General features: G+C 28.9%; 1 protein-coding gene across 1 annotated transcript; it reads left to right on the top strand.

Moving 5' to 3' along the window:
* Positions 1 to 1,440: 1,440 nt before the first annotated feature.
* On the top strand, positions 1,441 to 22,673 carry LOC119601655. The gene is made up of 7 exons (XM_037952731.1): positions 1,441 to 1,604; positions 1,677 to 1,769; positions 1,823 to 2,164; positions 8,061 to 8,423; positions 20,677 to 21,026; positions 21,086 to 22,143; positions 22,343 to 22,673. The coding sequence occupies exons 1-7, from the start codon at positions 1,551 to 1,553 to the stop codon at positions 22,471 to 22,473; spliced, it is 2,391 nt and encodes a 796-aa protein (XP_037808659.1). The 5' UTR covers positions 1,441 to 1,550; the 3' UTR covers positions 22,474 to 22,673.
* The last annotated feature ends 415 nt before the right edge of the window (positions 22,674 to 23,088 follow it).

Consider the following 23,088-nt stretch of genomic DNA (forward strand, 5'->3'; position numbering starts at 1 on the left):
GGCCAAATTCGGGTTGATCACGAGCTTCTAGAAAAGTATACTTTGGCCTCTCTAAACATTTTTTGTTCCGATTTTCTAATTCGATCAACATTAGTTTTTGGGACATTAAGGATTGTAGATTTGATTATCTCATATTTTTGTATAAATCTTTAATAAAAAAATCTCAGATTATCTAGATTCTTCATTTTACTAAAATAAATACCCCTCCTAATAACGTCGAAGCTTTTCTGACATGATTCTTAGTTATTTTTGTTAATTTAACTCTAATTTAAATTATTTTATTTATATTTGTTCGTTAAACTGAGTACAAAAAATATTTTTTGTTCGTTATGTAAGGTACTCAATGTAAAAATATTGATAGTTCGCTAAATGCGATGTTCGTAGAAACGAATGTTCGTTAAATCGGAAAACTACTGTAGTCGACTTTTTCCGACTTTTTTCGACTTTTCGACATTTTTCGACTTTTTCGACTTTTTTCGACTTTTTCCGACTTTTTTCGACTTTTTGACTATTTTCGACTTCTTTCTACTTTTTTCCGACTATTTTTTGACTTTTTTTAAGTTTTTCCGACTATTTTAGAGTTTTTGACTTTTTTTTCCACTTTTTTAAAATTTTTGACTATTTTTGACTTGTTTCTACAATTTTCGATTTTTCGACTTTTTCCGACTTTTCGACTTTTTCCGACTTTATTCGACTTTATTCGACTTTATTCGACTTTTTTCGACTTTTCGACTTTTTACGACTTTTTTCGACTTTTTTCGACTTTCTTCGACTTTTTTCGACTTTATTCGACTTTTTTCGACTTATCGACTTTTTTCGACTTTCAGACTTTTCGACTTTTATTCACAAAGTCGACTTTTCGACTTTTTGACTATTTTCGACTTCTTTCTACTTTTTTCCGACTATTTTTTGACTTTTTTTAAGTTTTTCCGACTATTTTAGAGTTTTTGACTTTTTTTTACACTTTTTTAAAATTTTTGACTATTTTTGACTTGTTTCTACAATTTTCGATTTTTCGACTTTTTCCGACTTTTCGACTTTTTCCGACTTTATTCGACTTTATTCGACTTTTTTCGACTTTTCGACTTTTTACGACTTTTCGACTTTTTTCGACTTTCTTCGACTTTTTTCGACTTTATTCGACTTTTTTCGACTTATCGACTTTTTTCGACTTATCGACTTTTTTCGACTTTCAGACTTTTCGACTTTTATTCACAAAGTCGACTTTTCGACTTTTTTCACAGACGATAGTCGAGTTATCGACTTTTTTGGAACAAAATAGTCGACTTTCGACTTTTTTCGACAAAAAGTCGATTGTTCGATTATTCGAAAGTCGATTTATAGAACCCTATCAAGCAGTGTCTAATTCTCCTAACTTGGTATTACTTTATATCAGCTGTTATTCATTGTCATCTCCCGCATAACAACCCTGTATTAGCATTTGACAGATTGTCTGTGTATTTTCTTAGTTTTTATTTGTTTATTTGGCTATAATTAGTGCAAGTTGGATTATAAATAAACAACATTTTAGGAGTTCACAAAGCATTATTATGGAATTAAACGACTACAATGGTTTCGAAAACCATTGTAAAAATAATGAAATCGTAAGTGATTTTAAACAACTCGAATCAAGAGAAAGAAGGAAATAAAAATTCTAATTTTGTTCTATTTGGAAGGATTTAAAGGACAAATTTGTACGAAAAGAATCCCATAACATTGACACTATGGATCAAATTATGCAGCGCAAGGAACAAGAATTTATAGATCATGTAAAATTGGTTACCAATGAAATGCGTTCGTGTTTTAATATTCTTATTTGCAGACATTGCTGGCTCCAGAGTATATGAGAGATCCTAATCACTTCATTATGGACTTGATAAATTTTCCGAAAACTGAAACAAGTGCCCATAATAATGGGGATCACATAACTACAGATTTAAACTTTCATAATAGTTTATTTCCCGTAAGCGCGGATGACCCACAGCAAACAAATGAGCCACGCAAGACGGCACCCAATTCAGTATTTATGCCCTTAAATAATGATTTTTTAATGCCGGTTCAAAAGTCTTATAATACAACGGTAGATTCCGTGACCAACGTGGACGAACATGGTGTAAAGGTGGTGCAGCAATTATTGCTAACAAATTCTAATGTCACTTTGGATGTAAGTAAATTATCTGGTTTACATTTTTTTTCAATTGATTACAACCGAACAACAGCACTTTTTCATATATGAATGCAGCAGGTTGGCAACCGATGCCGTTTTTAATACCGATTAAATAACAACAGGTATTGATACCGATACCGAAATATGTTTATAAGTGTAAATACTATTTACTCTTATACCGGTATCGTACCGGTACAATATCGGTATCATACCGGTACAATACCGTTATAATTGTATCAATACCGAAGTTATAATACCGAAATCTTGCCCCTATTTTGCTTTAAATTTTGCAATATTGATAGAAATCCCAAAACTACTGGACTTCAGGGCCCTCCAAAGAAAAATGAGGATCTTCAAATTTCTATCGATGCAAACTAGTCGCCGAAACTAAAGCAACTGATGTTGTACTTATGTGGAATCGTTTATAAAATCTTCTACGCTGAAGATATTTTAAATTTGTTTTTTGATTTAAGTAATGTATATTACTAACTCAATAATAATAACATTTTCCAAATTGTTTCCAACATTTTTTCGTTAAATATTATTTAAATACACAAAGAAATTCATACCAGATTTGAATTGGCAAAAACTAAAACAACTACTTCATAAACAAACCGTTAAAAATTTAAGAAAACAATCAACTACAAAAATGTACCTAAGATCTTAATAAACAACTTTCTAGAACATATGAACTTACTAGGAATGATAGGTAAGTCGCAAAAGTGAACAGTTTCCTGAAATTGTTTTAATTTAATTTGTTTTTTCTTTACTTCAACATTGAGATACAATGCTATCTATTACAAAAATAATAAAAAAGTATTAGTATTATGTTTATAATGTTGATGGACCTGCACATGCAAATTGCACTCTTTTAAGTTGTGGACGCAAATCGTCGTGCGAATCTGACTCTATTTCGGAACTTATGATGTCCATTAACACGTTGCTCCCAGACTGTCTTCCATCTTCTTTACATACTTGATTAACATCATACAGGGTGATCTCGTGACTCCACCAACATATTTGTGAATTATGAATTAGAAAAGGAATGCAAAATAATGCGCCAATATTGTATCTCAATGTTGAATAAAGTGTCCCGAGGAACAGCCCTTTTAAGTATTTCATGTAGGAATACAACTCAATCGATGCGTCGATTAATGTACTGAACACGAGAAAAATAAAAAATAAATTTTTTTTGGAATGGTCCTCAGTTCCCTACCAGCGATTGAAAATCCTGACCTCAATATAATTTTTGAAAAATAAAACATTTTTGAAATGGGTCTCGAAAATTCCGTAATTTTGAGCTGATTACGGGGAAAATAATTTAAAAAATTTTGTAGAATATTTTTGGTCCACAAAATGATTTTTAGTGGGTTGGAGAGGCATTTGAACATATTGTACTGAGATCAATATTTTCAATCGCAGGTAGGGAACTGAGGACCTTTTCAAAAAAAAAAATCTTTTTTATTTTCTTATAATTTCTTTTATTACTTAAAATTTTCACAGAATCTGTGTCACCCCAATGAGAATTAAATACAAAAATGTTTATTAGAGCTAGAATCTTGAATTATTAAAATAAAAGTAAAAATAAGATTTTTTTTAGTTTTGAAAATTTTTACAAATAAATATTTCAAGAAAAGGTCAATTTAGGCCAATAATTAAGTAAAAATTACAGTAAAGTTAATGTGCATATGAACAAAATAAAAAATTTTAAGAATCAATGAAACTGAATTAAATTGCATTGTAATTGCATTTGTAATTGCGAACTTTTGTGAAAATTTAAAATTTTTTACAAAATTAAATTTCTTTTCCTTTGTATTTTTAACCAAAGACCTGAGGCAAAATTTGTTAAAATTGTTTGCAATAAATTATATTGATAGATTAAATAGATATTGCGAAAGAAAAATAAAATTTCTAGCAGCGTTTATTTGAAAATAGCGATATGATTTGCATAAATATTAGTGTCAAATAAAAGCTTTCTTGATTAATAGTTTTACTTCGACGTTTTTGTTTTATCCTTATAAAAAAGATTTCTCGAGCTCGATGTCAATTTTCCAATTGTTACTGCCTTGAAAATGATATCCGAAGGATATCGAAATATTGGAAAATAAATCAATGAACATTCTATGGACAATTGACCTCGGCTAGATTTCGGAAATATGACCAGAAATAAATTTCTATGAACTCAGAAATAATTATGTATTTCAATTTACTCGATCATAATTAAGCAACAATTTGTAATAATATCATTTTTGCTTATTTATTGGCAAAAATTTCCTTTTTCCCGGATTCCCTCAACTTCACATCGCAAGTACGGCAAAACAATGAGATGTATTGAGCTCATTATTTTTATGTTAAGTTCTTATGATACATTATGTTAAATTCTTATATAATATATCCATTATAAAATCCAGTATAGAAAATTTAAATTTTTTTAAATCCTTTTGACAACATTTTTTAAGTTTGAAAATAATGCTTTTATCAAAGTCTGAACCAAGTAAGCGTTATCCAGTTCGAACAATTTTAATTAGGACGTTTATGAGCCTTGTAAAGGTAAACATTAAATTTATTTTTTTAAAATTTTTCGAAACTAAAATTTTTTTCTTATATTTACTTTTATGTGTCGCCAAAACCACAAAATTCTCGGGGGAAATTTTAATTACTCAAAAATTTTTTGAACCAATTTTAAGTTTTTTCATATTTTTGGAAAAACAATTTTGTACACATTACGATTTCGCTATAAAATGGTGCAAAAATTAATAGTTAATACCTAATTCTTTTTAACTCGAAAAAGTGTATTTTTTCCCATATAAATGCATTCACAAACTTTGAGGCGATGTGCGGATTCTTACACTCAAACAAATTAATAATATTTTACAATCTTCCCTTTGACTTTCTTCTTTTATTTAATTTTATGTGTCGTCAGAACCATAAAATTCTAGGGGAAAATTTTAATGACTCAAGGTTTTCTAATAGTGCTAAAATTAAAATTTTGAAAAAATTTAAAAAGTGTAATTTTTCCCATATAAACGCATTCACAATCCTCAAAAGGATTGAATAATATTTTTCAGTCTACCCTTTGACTTTAAAATACAACATAATTTCACTTTTAGAAGTTGATTCGAGAGAAAAGTGTATTTTCGACCAATAATAATATGGACAGTGGAATATGGTGATAAAGGTACATGATTGAACTTAGAAAATACCTTTATCATTCACGCTGAACCTATAATTACACAGGCCAACGCATTGAAGTTTTGTAAAAACTTTTGAAACCTATTCGACTATTTATACCCTACACCACTTTAGTGGGAGGGTATATTGGGTTTGTGTTGATGTTTGTAACGCATAATAATATTATTTCTATACCCATCATAAAGTATTCCAATTGGCTTAGAATCATTTTCTGAGTCGATTTAGCTATGTCCGCCCGTCTGTCCTTGTAATCCTACTATAGGCCGCATTTTTGACCGCATTTGAACCCCTGAAAAGGGCTGGTAAACCTTGTAAACCTTGTAATCAAAGTACAGGTCGCAATTTTGAAAATAATTCAATGAAATTTTGCACATAATCTTCTATTGTACTAGAGATGAATCCTATTGAAAATGGGTAACATCGGACCAATATTTGACCTAGCGCCCATATATGTATACATGCTCAATATACTCGTATCTTGACAAAAAGCTGCAAAACCATGTTCTATACTAGCCTTCATGACCCTGATGAATTTTTTGATGATAGGGCCTCATTTGACCCTAGCCCCTATACAAAGCCCCCTTCGAAATATGACTTAAATGTACATAATTTTATACAACAAAAAATGGCTAAAGTATATCTGATACAAGGTACAATTCAACTTAAATGCTTTATTATGAACACTAAATCACATTTATTTGTATAACTGGTGTAGGGTATTATATGGTCGGCCTCGCCCGACTATAACTTCGTACTTGTTTTAATGTATTTTTAGCTGCTGAAACCGAATCTGGCATCGAAATGTTCAGTTCTAGTTCGGATTTAGTTCGGTTCTAGTTCAGTTCTAGTTCAGTTCTAGTTCAGTTCTAGTTCAGTTCTAGTTCAGTTCTAGTTCAGTTCTAGTTCAGTTCTCGTTCAGTTCTAGTTCAGTTCTAGTTCAGTTCTAGTTCATTTCTAGTTCGGTTCTAATTCAGTTCTAGTTCAATTCTTGTACGAACTGAAAAACGTAGCTTTTTAATTTAAAATATTTTTTATAGATATTTGTAACCTTATGGTCTATAGGCTAGGTTATTGAATATTGTTAAATAAATAAATAAAATAAATATCCCACTAAGTAACCACAAAGCTCCTCAATGAAATGGTCTAAGCTTTCTTTTGAGCACAAAAAAAGAAAGACAACAAAAACGTCCATTTTGAAAAAAATAGGGGAAAATTAAGTGCCAAATATTGTAAAAAATCTTATTCTTGGGTTAAAAAATATTTTTTTGATATATATCCCACTCGCATCCCATTATGGGACTATAAAGCCCTTAAAGGAAAAAGTATAAGCTTTCTTTTGAGCAAAAAAGGTCCATTTTAAACACTATAAAGCCCTTAAAAATTAAAAAAAAAATATAACTTTCTTTGGAAACAATGGACCAATAGATGAAAAATTACACTCATTTGAATAAAACTTTGTCCAACTTTTAACCCCCTCTAAGTCCGGCAGTTCTGGACCGGATAGCGCTAAAAAATGTGTGGCCTTCTATCTATTTGTACTAACCTTGGTGCAAATTTCATCAAACAAGAAATGACCTACATATCGTCACATAAAATGCAAAAAGGCGTAACAACCAAAAAATCTAAAATCGACTTTTTGATTGAAAATGGTCCACTGCATCAAAATATACGATGTCGCAAATTTTTAAGAATCTATTGTTGAAAACTCCGATTTTATTGAGATGAAATTTAAAAAGGCGTAACAACAAATTAGTAATTTCCACATGTCAGAAAGTCCTAAAAAGCCACATTATAGACAATAACTGGCGGTACAGTCATATTCATATAAATCTTGTAGGAAATTTTCTGTAGAAAATTTCCTATGTAAGAGTTATAGTTTGATAACTGTAATTGGCTGCAGTCGTTAAATCAATTCCATTAAAATAAAATGTTTAAATGAATTTTTATTATTAATATTTGCAAAATAATTCCGAAGTATTAAATTGTAATGCAATGAAAAAACTATATCAATATCTGTAGTATTTACGATTAATATTAATTGGAAAGCGTTTATTTTTTATTTTGTCGTTCTAAAAGTGCCAAATGTCTCACTGTGCCCTGGATAATAATTTTGAAAAACGGTATCTTAGTATATTTTTCTGTGGGAACATCAGCACTATAAATGAAAGTGGACAATTCAGTTTTATTTTTAAGGATCAAGAGAGACAAAAAGTATCATTAATAAACTGTAACGTTATTATTGATTTGGGTCTTTTAAACTATTTATTGACATGTTTAACAATACTTGCAAATAAAATAACACTAGATTTTGTTCATGGTATAAAACCTATATGGGTTTCTTTAGTCCAGAAAAGATATTTAAAAAAAATCTCAAATCTTTTAATTATTCATTAAGAAATAAAATGCTAAAAAAGGTTAAATTCGGAAGAAAAAATTTAATATTTAGAGTTTTAGTTATTTTTTATATAAACAATTTTATGGGTCATATTCATAACACTTTAGCAAAGGTTTTCTTATCACAAAAATATTGAAATTTCCGTCGATTTTGAAATAAATTGTGAATAATATTTTGTAAATTACTTTTTTTTAATTTAACAAAAAAGTTTCCAAAAATTTCGTAAAAATAAAAATAAGTGAAAGGTGGGTTAAGAAAGTCCTAAAATTTATATTATTACATTTTTTCCCTATTTTTTATTTCTAGGATACTTCCATTGATGATGACTGTGATTTAACTCGTTTTAATTCACGGAAAATCTTGCCACACAAAAAACGCATTTCCCGTAAATTAAAAATAAATCAGTGTGATTCAAATTTACAACTAAATGTACCTCTAGATGATCACAAATTGACTCATGTTGATCAGTTGGTAGTGGGCCCAGGAAGTTTGCAGCAATTTCGCTGTGAACTCTGTGGTCACGTAACCTGTTCTCAACTGGATTTTTTCGCCCATCTAAAACAGCACTATGAACCCTCAACTCCGGACACGATATTAGCTGCCATGAAAACGTCACTTGATGTTTTGGGTCCAGAAAAAACTTCGGATGATTTATGTACCATTAAAAAGGTATGGAAAAATATGATAATAATATAATTAGTAAAGAAACTAAAAAAATTTGTAATATAAGAAATTAAAAACAAGTAGGAAATTATAATCAGACATGGCCGACCATACGGTACCCTACATCAGTTATGAATATATTTTAAAAATGATTTATTTTTTAAAAAAAACCTTTATGTTGAATTTTATCTCTCTCACGATGTGTTAAAGCAATTTATTAAGTTCTATTAGGGTCAAATGAACATTTTATAAGAATCTCATTCCTATAACGAATGAATTCTTATAAGGAACTTATTCCTTCAAATTCAATTGAATTATATACGAGAGAATAATATTACCTCTATTCCAATTTAAGCTATGATTTAAGCAAGTTATTAAATTTCCTAAAATAAGCTCTATATGGGTAGGGTCAAATATGGGCCGCAAAATACCATTTCTGATAACAACAACTCTCATTCAAATGAATATTCTATAAGAATCTCATTCCTACAACGAGAAATTTTCAAGTCTGGTACATTACAATATATTTTATATTGAATTAAAGATTATACTATAATCATTATAGTGAATAAAAAAATTATATGCTTAAATTTGTGTTACAAATTTCGTAAAATTATATATCGTCACCTGAAATGCAAATGGACGTAACAACACTTTTCCAAATTTTACAGGAGAGACAAAAAGCTGAATAAAATGAAAACTATTTTTGTTATAAAAATGTAATTTTCTCAAACTTTTGAATATAATTGTTTTTTTGTACTTTCTGGCGGGTGGAAATTACTGGGTTTGTTGTTACGCCCTTTTGAATTTCATGTTAATAAAGTCGGCGTTTTTTACAATAGAGTCCTAAAAAATTGCAACAACATGTATTTTGATGCATTGAGCCATTTTCAATCAAAAGGTAAATTTTAAAATGTTTGGTTGTTACGCCCTTTTGTATTTCAGTTGACGATATTTTAAAAGTCCATAGAGAAACGTAGAGAAAGTAGACTGTTCACACATATGGATACTGTGTATTCAACATACCACCTGTTAGAGTTCCTCACAGTCATTTGTCAAATTGAATGTAAATAAATTAAATATTTTTAGTTTTATATAAAAAATCAAAATTATAATATGTATGTTTCCTTACTCGTCTGGATTCTTTTGTCTTGTCCCGGTTATGTCAGAGGTCCCTTCGGGATGCACGTGGAAGATAAAGTTTGTTAAAAAACAGATTAACGGTTAAATCTATATTTCTGGATAAGTTTGGTGCTGTTACCGAAAAGACAACAGATACATAAGTCAATAAGTCAATGCTTTACGTGAACACTTGTCGTGTTGGCCTTATACGACCACTGGGTGATCTTGTTAGACGACACACCACCACCCCTTTGTGCTTCTTACACTTTGCTCATGTACTCGAGCTACCTAATCTCTGACCATTGCTTAACTTCCGAGATGCAAAAACATCACTTCAGTTTACAACAACGAATATGGGATTCGGCAATAGCAACTAGAGATGTAGTCGGTAGACCAAAATACGAATCCATCAAATAAACCAAAGGCAATGTTCTTACTAACAGAGAACACACTGCACATTGGGGTCTCCTTTAAGTAAACTTGGCATAAAGTAAATATTTAGAAATGATTTTTTTGATAAAAATTTAATATGCCTGGAAAGATAAGACTTTTTTCTTTATAACGCCATCATTAGTTTTCCCATTTTTTTTAACGAATAGGCCTTTAGATAATGCAGCAAAGTTTATGTTTTTATGTACATATATTTTTCTACAATTTTTTTATTATTTAATACCATAACTTTTTTTGTACGAATCTACCATTTAATAAAAATTTCTAACAATTTTCTTTTTCTGTACCAAATATACTATTGTTATGTATGAAAAGGTGTTATTTTAAATCATCTTTACAGACAAAGATTTAATTATTGACGACTTTTTAAAATGATATTTTTATAGATATTTATGTTTTTTTTTTTTTTTTTTTTTAAATTTTTAAAAGTGAAAAAGTACAATTTGGCCACTGATGGCCTCTAATATCATATCCAAAAGATACTCTGAAATCTTCTCAATAACAACAAAATTAAAATGTTTGCCTCTTGAAAGATTTTTAAAGCCTAATACACCGGTATATAAACCACTTATTATCATGTTAGCGATTTTTAGTGACAAAATATAGGAAATAAAAGAGCTTTTCGTATAATTCCCTATCCCAAATCATATACAGCGATGTTCGATGAAATAGAGCCACCATCAGGTTCAAAGTTTCTCTCCACTTAAAATCTCTCCTACAAAGAATAGAGTTGGAAAAAACTAACTGAAATGTTGTATTGATCTGTTATGAATATAATAGCATTATTTTTGCAATAATTTACGCTTCGCTATTCGTAATTTTGATGAAATTTTAAATTAAGCTTTATAAAATGATGTGACAAAAAATAGAGCCAATTTGCAAAAATATAAAAATTTAACAATTTTCAAATTGAAATCGATCCAAATAGTAAGTTTAATGCTTTTTATTATTATTTTAAAAGAATCTCATTAAAAAATTATAATTTTGAGTACAAAAAGGGGCAGAGGCAAACATTGCAGGCGATACAGCAGAAAAACGTAAAAACACTCCATGATCTAGGAAAGGGCTATAGACAAACTGTTGAAATAATTAGGTGCTCCAAGAAAGTTATAGAAGATGCTGTAAAATATAAGTTTAAGCCAAAAAATATCGAAAAAAATAAAAAATTACATCTTTTTTAAAGCGAAAAAATCAGACTCATGCAGAGGATGACACTTTCGTGTGCTCCGTGTAACCTTAAAAGGGAATATAACTTAGATGTTGCCAGCTTAATAGTAAGATCTCTCATGTATAAAAATAATTTAAAGGACAAAATTAGTAGAAAAGTATTATATGGTACTTTAAAGATCCTGAAGAAAAAATAAAATTTTTCAAAAACATTTGAAATCTTCCCTTAAGCAGGAATCGAAATATTTTGTGGTCAGATGTAAAAAAGTATATTTATTTTATTCTGATATGATCCGTATAGCTATACGTAGACGTTCCAACGCTGGATTTTGTCCCCAATGTGCTATGAAGATCATTGAACATGGTGGCGGATACGTAATGGTATGGGGTTATTTTTTCTTGTTTGGACCATGGTCTCTATTTCGGATTGAGGGAAGATAGGACTGCAAATATTCCATAATTATAATTAATGATGCTATGCTGAATGAGAAATAGCACTTTTTAAGGAGATTCCAACTATTGTGTCCTCAAAAGCGCAATTTTTTTACATGACTCCATATTTCTTGCTCCAAAAAGAGGTGTTATTTCTTATTCCTTCTTGATATTTTCTGGTTTAAACTTATGTATTTCCACAGTTTATACTATTTTTTTGGACCATAGAATTATTTCAACAATTTGCCTATAGCCCTTACCTTGAACATGGCGTATTTTTATAATTTTTCTGCGGTCTCGCTTGCAAAGTTTGCTTCTGCTTCTTTTTGGATCAAAATTATTGCTTTTAAATGAGATTATATTAGGATTGTAATAATAAGCCTTAAACTTACAATTTGTATCGATTTCAATTTGAAAATTGTCTACAAATTGTTAAATTTTTATATTTTTGCAAACTGGCTCTATTTTTTGTCACACCATTTTGTATAGCTTAATTTAAAATTTCATTATAATTACGAATAGCGACGCGTAAATTATTGCAAAAATAATGGTATTATATTCATAACTGATCAATACAAAATTTCACTTAGTTTTTCCAACTCAATTCTTCATTGGAGGAATTTTAAGTAAAAATAAACTTCGAAAGATGAGGTGGTTCTATTTTTCGGAATATCACTGTATAACTGTAAACAAAACTTTCCCTAAAAAATCCAATAATCTTCCAAAAGATGCATTAAATTTAGTCTTCCGCGAAAGTAATTAGGATATCTATAAATGTAATAAAAACATTTCGTAACTAAAATGTAAAAAAATTTTAATTTTAAATTTTTGCAAACTGCAACTTTTCCTTTTTTACTTCGTATCTAGAGGACTTCCTCTATCCATCAATACCCATAATTTATACAAAAACATTATACGTAGCTTAGTTAATGCCAAGTTTTGTTTAGGGAGACCCCACTGTGCACTGTGGTAAGTCTGGTATGGACAGTGTAAAACCTAATTATACCTTGACATGGAAGGCAAATTCATTGGTATTAGAGCCCTGCATGAGTAACTCTATTTGCTATCCACAATGAGTGAATCATTCCTTTGCACTCAACTCATTGTTTGTTTAGCATAGCATTTATAAAAACAAAGTTTTGTTATTTGCTGAAATTTGGTAGTTTGTGTATGGTGTATCTCAACCCCGTGGCATCAAATAATTTCAAGGAATGTCCGAGGATACATTAAATATCACCAATTTATAGTTCCGGCAAACCGGATTGCATTAACACCAAGATATGGAAGAGTAGGTGTCAAAGGAATATGTTACACACCCATATACTCGTATGAATATGTCAAGTGTTTTCTCTTGATATGGAATCACTTAAATCAGTTTATTATTTTGCCAAAGTTTTGTAAAATTTTAAAAATAACAAATGAATGTGGTGAATATGTCAGAATAATAAATTGAAATGTCGTTACCCAGCAAACACAGAGGGTTCATGTAAAGTCGAGAATGATTGTAAATCACACTGTTTTTAAATTTTTAAACTCTAAATCTTATGTAAACGTTAAATCAATTTCTCTTTTTAAGGAACTATTAATATTTAATATTAAATAAAATTAATATATACCATAGTATACTGAAACGTCTAGATTTTGAATATGAAAAATGTTCATAACCCATCGAAAAAAAATTATGCAAAAAATGATATAAAATACAAAAAATTTCAAAAATATATTTTTTAATTTTAATGTTGTATAATAACGCTATTATATTTGTTAACAAAAAATAAAATACTCTTAAAGAAATTTTATGATCAATTTAAAAACAAGTTACCGGGGTACAAAATTCTTTGAATATTTAATGATCATAAGTAGAGAACTCATAATCGACATTTTTTCAAAGTCATTTGAAAAGCAAATATTTTAGTTACTACTTATAATGCATTCATATTCTAATTCAAAATCTATTATCGTTCATGCCGTTTATCTAAAGTATAGCCATCACCGCGGTAATTGGTTAGAATTTAGTTTAGAATATTTTCTAAAGAATATTGAGATAATAATCAGGTTAAGAAGTTAAATTAATATATTTGGCATATTATTAATTGAAGTTTGCGACTTTAGGTATTTATTAGTTCACAGCAATAAAAATACATACTGTGGATACATTCTATTAAATTTAATACTATATGCATATGTTAGGAATTATGTACTAATTGGATATACGAGCAAAATTAAAAACTTTTAAGAATCGATGAAACTAAATTAAAATACCTCGTTTTTTAATCTTTTAAAATAAGTAAATTTTTTGATACGTTTCGATATACCAAAACACATGTATGTATGTCTAAAATTGCAGACCACTAGCTAAGTACCTCTTAACTTTATGAACACTTAAAATTTTAAAACGAAAAAATGCTTTAAAACTTACCAGAGTTGTTCATTCATTTCAAAATTGTACTCTCAGTTTATAACTTACAGGGCCATCTTTTATAAACAAGAGTCACAAGACTTTTGACATTTAAAATCCTTATAATAATTTCATTAATACTTTTTGGTGCAAATATATATGGTTGCAAACGCTGAACACCAAAAAATTAAACTGTGACGTTTTTTTACAACAATAACGTTACGCTCTTCTCACAGACGAGTTCTGTGTAACTCCAACACACATGTAAGAATGTCACTCTCTCTCTTAAAGCTTCAAAATTTTGCCGAGAAAATTCGTGGCTTATAGCACTTTAAAGTATTTTTTTTATCACTTAAAGTTATATTTTATTACTTTTTTGCACAATTTAAATACATTTAATAGTCCGAAAAGAATCTATTTTTTACAAACGAAAAAAATATTTTTTTATTTTTTTTACATTAAATTTTTGTTGTTGAAATTAAAACTGAAGAAAGACAATGTTGTAAAATTTCGTATGGTACAGGAAAAAAAATATTTCAAATAAATTATTTATTTTTTCAATATTGCAGATTAAAAAGCCAACATACATTCTTCTAATATGTTTATAGATAAATTATGTTGCAAAATATTTAAAGAAATCTTTTAAAATAAAAATTTAACTGTAATAATTTTTTTTCAATATTTTTAAATCCTACTTTTTGCAACTATGTTGGCTTGAGAATACTACTAATACATTCATAGAGTTAGGTACCGACTGACAGTAGACTTAGACTTTTTGACAAAGAATATAAAGAAATTGGGGCTTGTCAGTTGGTACGTAAAGGAGTTGCCATTCGGTACCTAACTCTAAGTATGTATTGGTAGAATTTTTGTATTAGTATTGGAGCTCCAACCACTTTCACCACACTTTCCAAACATACATACTTGCATAAAATCGTACATAAAAATTTTAGGAAAAATAAATAACATTTAAATTTCTACATTCGCAGATTTTTTAATTTATTTTGCCCACATCTAATCAGTAAACATTTAATAAATATATTTTTCGGACTTAAAATCTCTTTTTTTGCAAAAAAATGAGTTTATTTTAAATAATTTTTTCATTTTCAATACCAAAATATACAACTTTGTTTTGTCAATTTTAATTTCAACACACAAAAATTAATTGTCAAAAAAATTAAAAAAATATTTTTTTAGTTTGTGAAAAATAAAAATATTTCGGATTGTTAAATGCGATAAAATTGTGTAAAAAATTAAAAAATAGTTATGTGTTTGTGAAAAAACGTCGTTTAAGTCCTATTATCCCGGTATTTTCGCGAAAAAGTTTTGAAGTATTGTGAGAGAATTGAGTTCTCACAAGTGTGTTGAATTTACACAGAACTCGTCTGTGAAGAGAAGGAAATGTTATTGTTGTAAAACAATGTCATAGTCCAACTTCTTATTATTCTTTGCTTTTTGACTCCAAAGTATAACAAGTAGTCCGACTCTTTGACAGCAGTACCTAACTCTAAGCATGTGTTAGTGAAAAAGTACCTAACTCTAAATTTGTATTAGTAACAAAAATGTACATGTATTTGAGCATTTAAAATTTTCACCAGACATACAGAGTTTTATAAAAATTCATAAAATCTTATTTGTTTGAATTTTCAATACAAAAAAATGTAACTCTGCTTCTAAATTAAAATTCTACCACAACAAAAAATAAATGTCAATAATAAATAAAAAATAAAATTTTCAGTTTGCTCAAAATAAACGGAATTTTAAAGAAAAAATTTCGTAAAAGTATTTTAAAAAATTTTACTTTTTATGTGGATAGGTGAGATTTCGCGTAGAACCCGCTATTAATTCGAAAATGTAAGTAGAGATGTGAAGTATTTTGACACAATAATATTTCTCACCAAGGTGTTGAATTCACACAGCACCCGTAAATGTGGAGGTGGAATGTCGTATACGTGAGAGTCGGACTACTTGTTATACTTTGTTTGACTCCATGAAATGAAACGTCACAGTTTCATTTCTTGGTGTTCATATATATTTGCACCAAAAAGTATTAATGAAATTATTATAAGGATTTAAAATGTCAAAAGTCTTGTGACTATTGTTTATAAAAGATGGCTCTGTAAGTTATAAACTGAGAGTACAAGAAGTGAGCAAATGTAACCAAAATTTCCGTTTTTTATTTCTTTAATAGTCCATGTGCGCGCATTACTCAAATTAAATTTAATAGATGTAGTAATTTCGCGCAATTTAAGGTATATCTTGTTGATGCCGGAGATCTAAGGACAGAACAGGACTTGTACAAACTGGCCAAGAATAGGTGTAAATTTTCAAAAAAATTTACTTTTTTGAATGTGACATTCATAGCAATTTACGAATATAGTTGTAATACCGCGTAAACTTAATTTCATTATAATTAACACCTCAGAGTTAAATTCGCATTAAAAAATTTGTAAATGCGAACTTTTTATGATAATTTTAAAATTTTTGCAAAATATAAATTTATTTTTCTTTGTATTTAAAGACGTGATGGTAAAATTTTGTAAATTTTATTAAATTTGTAAATGCGAACTATTTATGATAATTTTAAAATTTTTGCAAAATATAAATTTATTTTTCTTTGTATTTAAAGACGTGATGGTAAAATTTTGTAAATTTTATTAAATTTGTAAATGCGAACTATTTATGATAATTTTAAAATTTTTGCAAAATATAAATTTATTTTTCTTTGTATTTCTTTGTATTTAAAGACGTGATGCTAAAATTTTGTAAATTTTATGGAGTAAATTATATTGATTAAATAGATATTGCGAAAGAAAAATAAGAATTTTTCATTTATAGCGGTCCTAGCAGCGTTTATACGAAAAAAACATTTTGCTTTCAGACATCTATACCGCCATATGATTTGCGTAAATATTATTGTCAAATAAAAGCTTTCTTTTCGTATGATGCCAAAATCCTTTGCGCATTAAAATATTTAAGGAATATAAAATTTTACGACCTAAATACTGATTTCCTAACCTCAAAAATAAATTCACATATATAGCAAAATTTTTAGCAATTTAAATACATTCACTTTGAATTCATACATAATAATGAAATAAATTTAAAATTATGTTTTCAAAAAATTAAAGTAATTTGTTTAATTATCAGTGTATTTTCTGAAATATGAAATTTGCGATAACTATTTTAACATGCGCTGGTAGTCCCTATAAACGTTTACGTTTCTTTTATTTGAAACTAGATTAACCCGTATTATTAACGATTTTTAAAATTTTATTATTTAAACCGCTATAACTTTTGCGCGCATCATTGAAAATAATTAACCTTTTCATATTTATCATGTGTAATTATTATCCAATTCAACCACTAAATATGATTCTTGTCAGAGGAAAAAAATTTTATCTAATTCTTAAAAATTTTTGATATTGCTCATATAAACAAATTAAGCAGTTTTCCCACATCTAACTATTCAGACTAAAGATTTAATCGAATGTTTGCTGGGTAATACTTACATATTTTTAAATTCTTTATCTATTCTATAGCTTAGGCATCATAATATATTTCAAAAACCATGTAAAACAATGATTACCTAAACAAGTTAATTTCTACTACAAATAGATAAAGGTGGAAAAAAATATCAAAATTCTTTAAATTCTTAAAAAAATATTAAAATTCTGTATTAAATAACACTGTAATACAAAAGTGAAGAAAAACAAGTAAGAGTTCTATATTCGACTGTGACGAATCTTATATACCCTTTACTATAGTGTGCTAAACAAAAACAGTCAGTAGGTATGTATTTTATTATAAGAAATCAAAATCAAAAAATACCAGTTGGAATACGAAAAAGTATAAAAAAGTCCCCTTTTATAGATTTAAATGCTTGACTTTATGTTTCTAGATTCAATATTTTTAAATGTATGAAAATACTAAAAAGTAACTTTTTATAGGTTCTTATTTACTCTGGGCTCTACATGGTTAATTTTATGTTTCTAGGTTCAATATAATACCCCGCTATTTACAGACCTATTTTGCTAGTTTTAAATAGTGTTCTTCCTGAACGAATTATTGAAGATTCTGATCTCGCAGATATCTGGGGTCTTCTGAAAACTGATTTCAATAAACAGACAGACATACCTGACGGACAGACAAAGGGGCATTTGAAAACAAACTTAAATAAAAAGGGGCTTGCGTAGACGTACAGACGGATATCGCTAAACCGACTTAGAAATGGACAGAATTTCCAACTTATATATACTTTTGTAAAGAACCACATTAAGGAAAGTGCAATGCATTCTACTATTCCAAGACTGAGTGATGATGTCACGGATTCTCTCAAAAATCAATTTATAATATTGACAGATGGGTGGTTTCACTCTCTTGTCCCTATCACTTTCATCAAGGTTCGTACCTAATGTAGATTGCTTGTCCGCAACCTCATTACCATGCACAATACATTTCCTTGGTACCCAATACTGTTTAATAGTAACCATTATCTATCATAACGTGCCAAAGAGTATTTGTTCAAACAGGCACGAATGTACCATATAACATGCTACTGCTTTAAGAGCAGTTGGCCTATCGACAAATGATAATAGATTCTGCATTAGTCCCGTTGATCTTCAAGTGGCGTGATACTATTTCCATGGACGTTAGTCACACCAAAAAGAGCCATAGTGTCCATGGACGTTCTAACAATTTTTAATGTCCATGGACTTTTATACCTTCAAACTTTTGAAAATTTAAAAAAAAAAACATAATTATAATTTTCCTTGTGTTTCAATCCACTAATTGAAATTAATAAAATTATATACTTAATGGATGCTACATATAGAAAAATATATGTAAACCGTTTGAAAAAATGCCCATTTCGCATTTAATGCAATTAAAAAGAATGCATTCGAATATATACATGAATAAATTTTAATCCTCACAATTTTTTATCATATAGTCACATATAGTCACCTGAAATGCAAAAAGGCGTATCAACACATTAAAAATTTTTACAGAAAACTAAATATAATGAATGCTATTGTCGTTATAAAAATAAAATTTTCTTACGTGTATTATATCCTAACATCGATAAACACCATGCCAGCAATTCAACAAACTTTAAATGCATTAAAAGCCGACTTTTTCATCAACTAGTTATGGTTGATTATTGGATTATTTTTAATGGAGCCAACTGTCTATTTTAACATGGCGATGTCCTCCGCAGTAGTCAATTGTTCGACTCTGCATGACTTTTCAACAAACTAAAAGTTAGTTACTAAAAAATTAAATTTATTTACATTAATTAAATATAATTAAACTTTATTTAACTGTTAGTTATCTATATTACACTTCGCTTTAATAAAATATTCTTTAAAATCTCTTTTTTTAATTATGCAAAACATGTTAAAAACAGAGAAATCTGAATATTATAATATTATATTTACTGACTCTAATTTCACATGTATACAAGAATGGCAAAAATGTAAAACAAAATTCCAAATAATAAAGAAACATGAGAAAACACGTCGAAACAAAATTCTCTCCAGATAATTTTGGGGTACTTCTGCATTATATGATAGTTAGCTTGTATCTAGTTTTTAAAGTAGTTTGTTAACGTTAACAAATACCAAATTTTTGAACATTTCTGCATTACATTGTAGTCTGTAAAAGTAAACTAGAATTGAATTTTTTTCATAGTCGACTACAAAATTGTTGGCAGGGCATATTTGAATATCAGACACTGCCTCTTATCTTGCATTTTAGAACTTTCTGGCTTGTGGAAATGCCAAATTTGTTGTTACGCCCTTGTGAATTTCATGTGATGTTTTTGACAATAAAATTCTAAACATGGGACAACATGTATTTTGCTACTGCATCAAAATTCCCAGCAAAAAAATATATATTTAATTCTTTACAAACGACATCTTAAATACATCTAAAAATGCGATTATATATTTTTCGCTTTTATAAACCAAATACTTCTTTACAAATGAAAACCCAGTTAAAATCCCAGCAAAAAATGTGTGGAAAAAGATGTAGTATCTTCATCACAACCCAGCAAGTGAGGAAAAAAGCGAGGAAAAAGAAGTAGATCATTCATCACAAATAACATACTTGAAGTACTTCCAATTTTGGTGAAAAACCTATAATCGTTCGATTTTGAAAACTTTGAACTACATCTTATCTTATTTTTAGAAGCAGTAAAAATCCGGTATTTGGATGTCAAAAATAAACCACATTAATATCACGGTGTAACAAAATTATAAGTGTGATCTAGTGCAGTTTAAATTTTTGATATACCCCAGGAAACTGGGATTTTCTAAAAAAAAAAAACGATTTTTAATTGCTGTCGGACAAATTTCTTTAATCCGATTTAATTTTTTGAATCGGTAATAGAACGACAAACTCTACTATTTAAAAAGTATACATATTAGGAACTGAAAGTAGTTATTAGGAATCCATTTTTTTATTATTTATTTATTTTTTTTTTTCATTTTTATTTAGTACATTTTAAATCAGTTATTGCAAGATGTTCTCTTTATTCGATTCCATCTTTGGGCTGACGATTGGAAAAAGTCTTCCAAGATTAAAAGCAAATAGGTTTAGGTGCTAAGAATTCCATATTGTTTTAATTAAATTTGTCTAAAATTTGGATTATGGTTTGAATTTTTTAGTAGAGAACTTTTGCTTTTTTAGACTGATGGACTTGATCAAGTTTTTCAAGATGTTCATTTCCCATTTGAAAACTTCACACAAGCTGGAGAAGCTGTATCGGTGCGTGTAGTAATGGAGTCACAGCATCATCAACAAGGAACTGATGCATTGAGTGAAACATCTATTAATGTAGCAAATTCTTCTTTACAATCGACCTCACACAATCAATCTCATCAGCAGCAGCCACAACAGACGACTCCAAATTTAGTTCCTGAAGAATTTAGCGATACTGAAGACATGCTGGAAGGTATAAGAGACAAAGTGTTAATAGAGGACACATGTGATACCATGGATTTAATGACACCAACCTCGAATGGTGGAAAACCACACTGGTAAGATAATAAAGCAATAAATTAATAATGAATTTTATACTTTATACAATTTCTTAAAGGTTCACAAACAATTGTTTTAATGGTATTGATTTGAAAGTAAAACCGTTTTGTGATGTTTTATTTTCGGGACAATTTGCTCCTATTTTAAATACTGAACCTACTGTGCCTCTCATGCCAGCAGAAACTCATTTAACTTCGGGCAAACTGATGCATAGAGAACTGGAACAAAATCAAATTCAAACGTCTGTCCCTACTGCTCAGCAACCTACGCCAACACAACCAGTTCAAAATAATGCACATTTACGATTACAGTTTTCTCACTCAGAGCCATCTTTACTTCATAACGAACAATGTTTAAATAACGAGCAGCATCAAATTCCACTTCCATCTCACCAACTGAACGATCAGCAACTTTTAGAAGCACAACATATTAAAATTGAAGAAACTCCGCCTCACATCAATGACATTCCCTATCAAAATTCCGAAGACACTTTAAGTGGCAACGAACTGGAACCGGAAGAAGAACTTCATGAACATAATGAAAACACTGATGATGAATACAATTCTCATTTGGAACAAAGTCACGAAATTTTTTCATATAGTCAGTTAAAAGCCGAAGATTGTGATGAAAGTATACTCAATGACAATGGCGAAGAGATCTGTTTGGAAAACGATCATAATAACGAAAATGGCAAACGGAAACGTTACATCTGTAATAAATGTCAACGCATTTTCAATTCCTGCAATGCACTTAAATATCATAATCGCACACATTCCGGATTAAGACCACATCAATGCGATATTTGTGACAAATCGTTCTTTGCCATTGGTGCCTTAAAAGCCCATACACGCACTCACACGGGTGACAAGCCCTTCGAGTGTGAACATTGCGATCGTAAGTTTAGACAATGGGGCGATCTAAAATATCATACGATTTCTATTCACAGCACCGAAAAGAATCATCAATGTGAATTTTGTGGCAAAGCTTTTTCGCGCAAATACTCGCTTGTGGTCCATTTACGTATACACACAAGCGAAAGGAATTATAAATGTGAATTTTGCACGAAAACCTTTCGTGCCAGTACATATTTGCAAAATCATCGGAAAATTCATACGGGTACGTTAATATTTACTTTTACTGGTGTCCGAACGATATAAATAACGCTCTCTCAAAAAACATTGTTTGATTTTTTATTTTTTCCGACTTTGGTTTGGGTTTTTTTTATTTGTTTATCATCGTTTGGACACTTTTAACCTCCTTAAATTATTTCAAAATAATATGTTTAAGACGTTTGTGAATTTACAAAATTTTCTAGGCGAAAAACCGTATGAATGTGATGTTTGTTCTAAAAGATTTCGAGTCTCTGGCGATTTACGACGTCATCAACGAATTCACGAGCGTAAAAAGCAAAAACTGGAGTTATTAAAGAAAAATAAGGAGACATAGTTTTAACAGGACTGGGCTCTGTTTCATTCTTAGTCATTATTATTAATTACAAAAGAACAATAACATTAATGTAGCATTACTGATTTTTAACTTATTATTTAAAACAAACAAAACATATTAGTATTACATTTTCAATACAAAAGTTCATTAAGAAAAAATTGTATAGTTTTAATTGTAGTCAAATAAATAAATAAATAAATAAATAAGTTTTATATTTTATGAAATATCGAAAAAAAGTAAAACGGAATAAATTGTTGCAATGCTTATGATAAAGGGATTTTTATATTTTACCGTTTTACCGTTGTTTATATATTGTTCTGTTTTAATATTGTTATGAACATCTTTAATATTTACAAAAAAATTAACAAAATTATTCTAATTACAAGCTTTTATTTACCTTGCTTTGTTAGTTTGTTGGTTTATTTTGGTACAATTTTTGAAACTGAGTTTTTTCGACCAGTTTCTGTAGACCAATTTTGTTAAAATTGTGCACAAATAATTACACCTGATGAAAAACCTAAATTTAATAAAAAAATTTGGAGTTATGTTAGTATGTTGTTGAAAATCTTAATAGAATTTTTAAACCACTAAAAAATGCTGAAATTTGTAATATAT

This window comes from Lucilia sericata, unplaced genomic scaffold (assembly GCF_015586225.1).
Source record: "Lucilia sericata isolate MDLA Ls3-8-SP2 unplaced genomic scaffold, ASM1558622v1 Contig000183F_arrow, whole genome shotgun sequence".
NCBI classification, from domain to species: Eukaryota; Metazoa; Arthropoda; class Insecta; order Diptera; family Calliphoridae; genus Lucilia; species Lucilia sericata.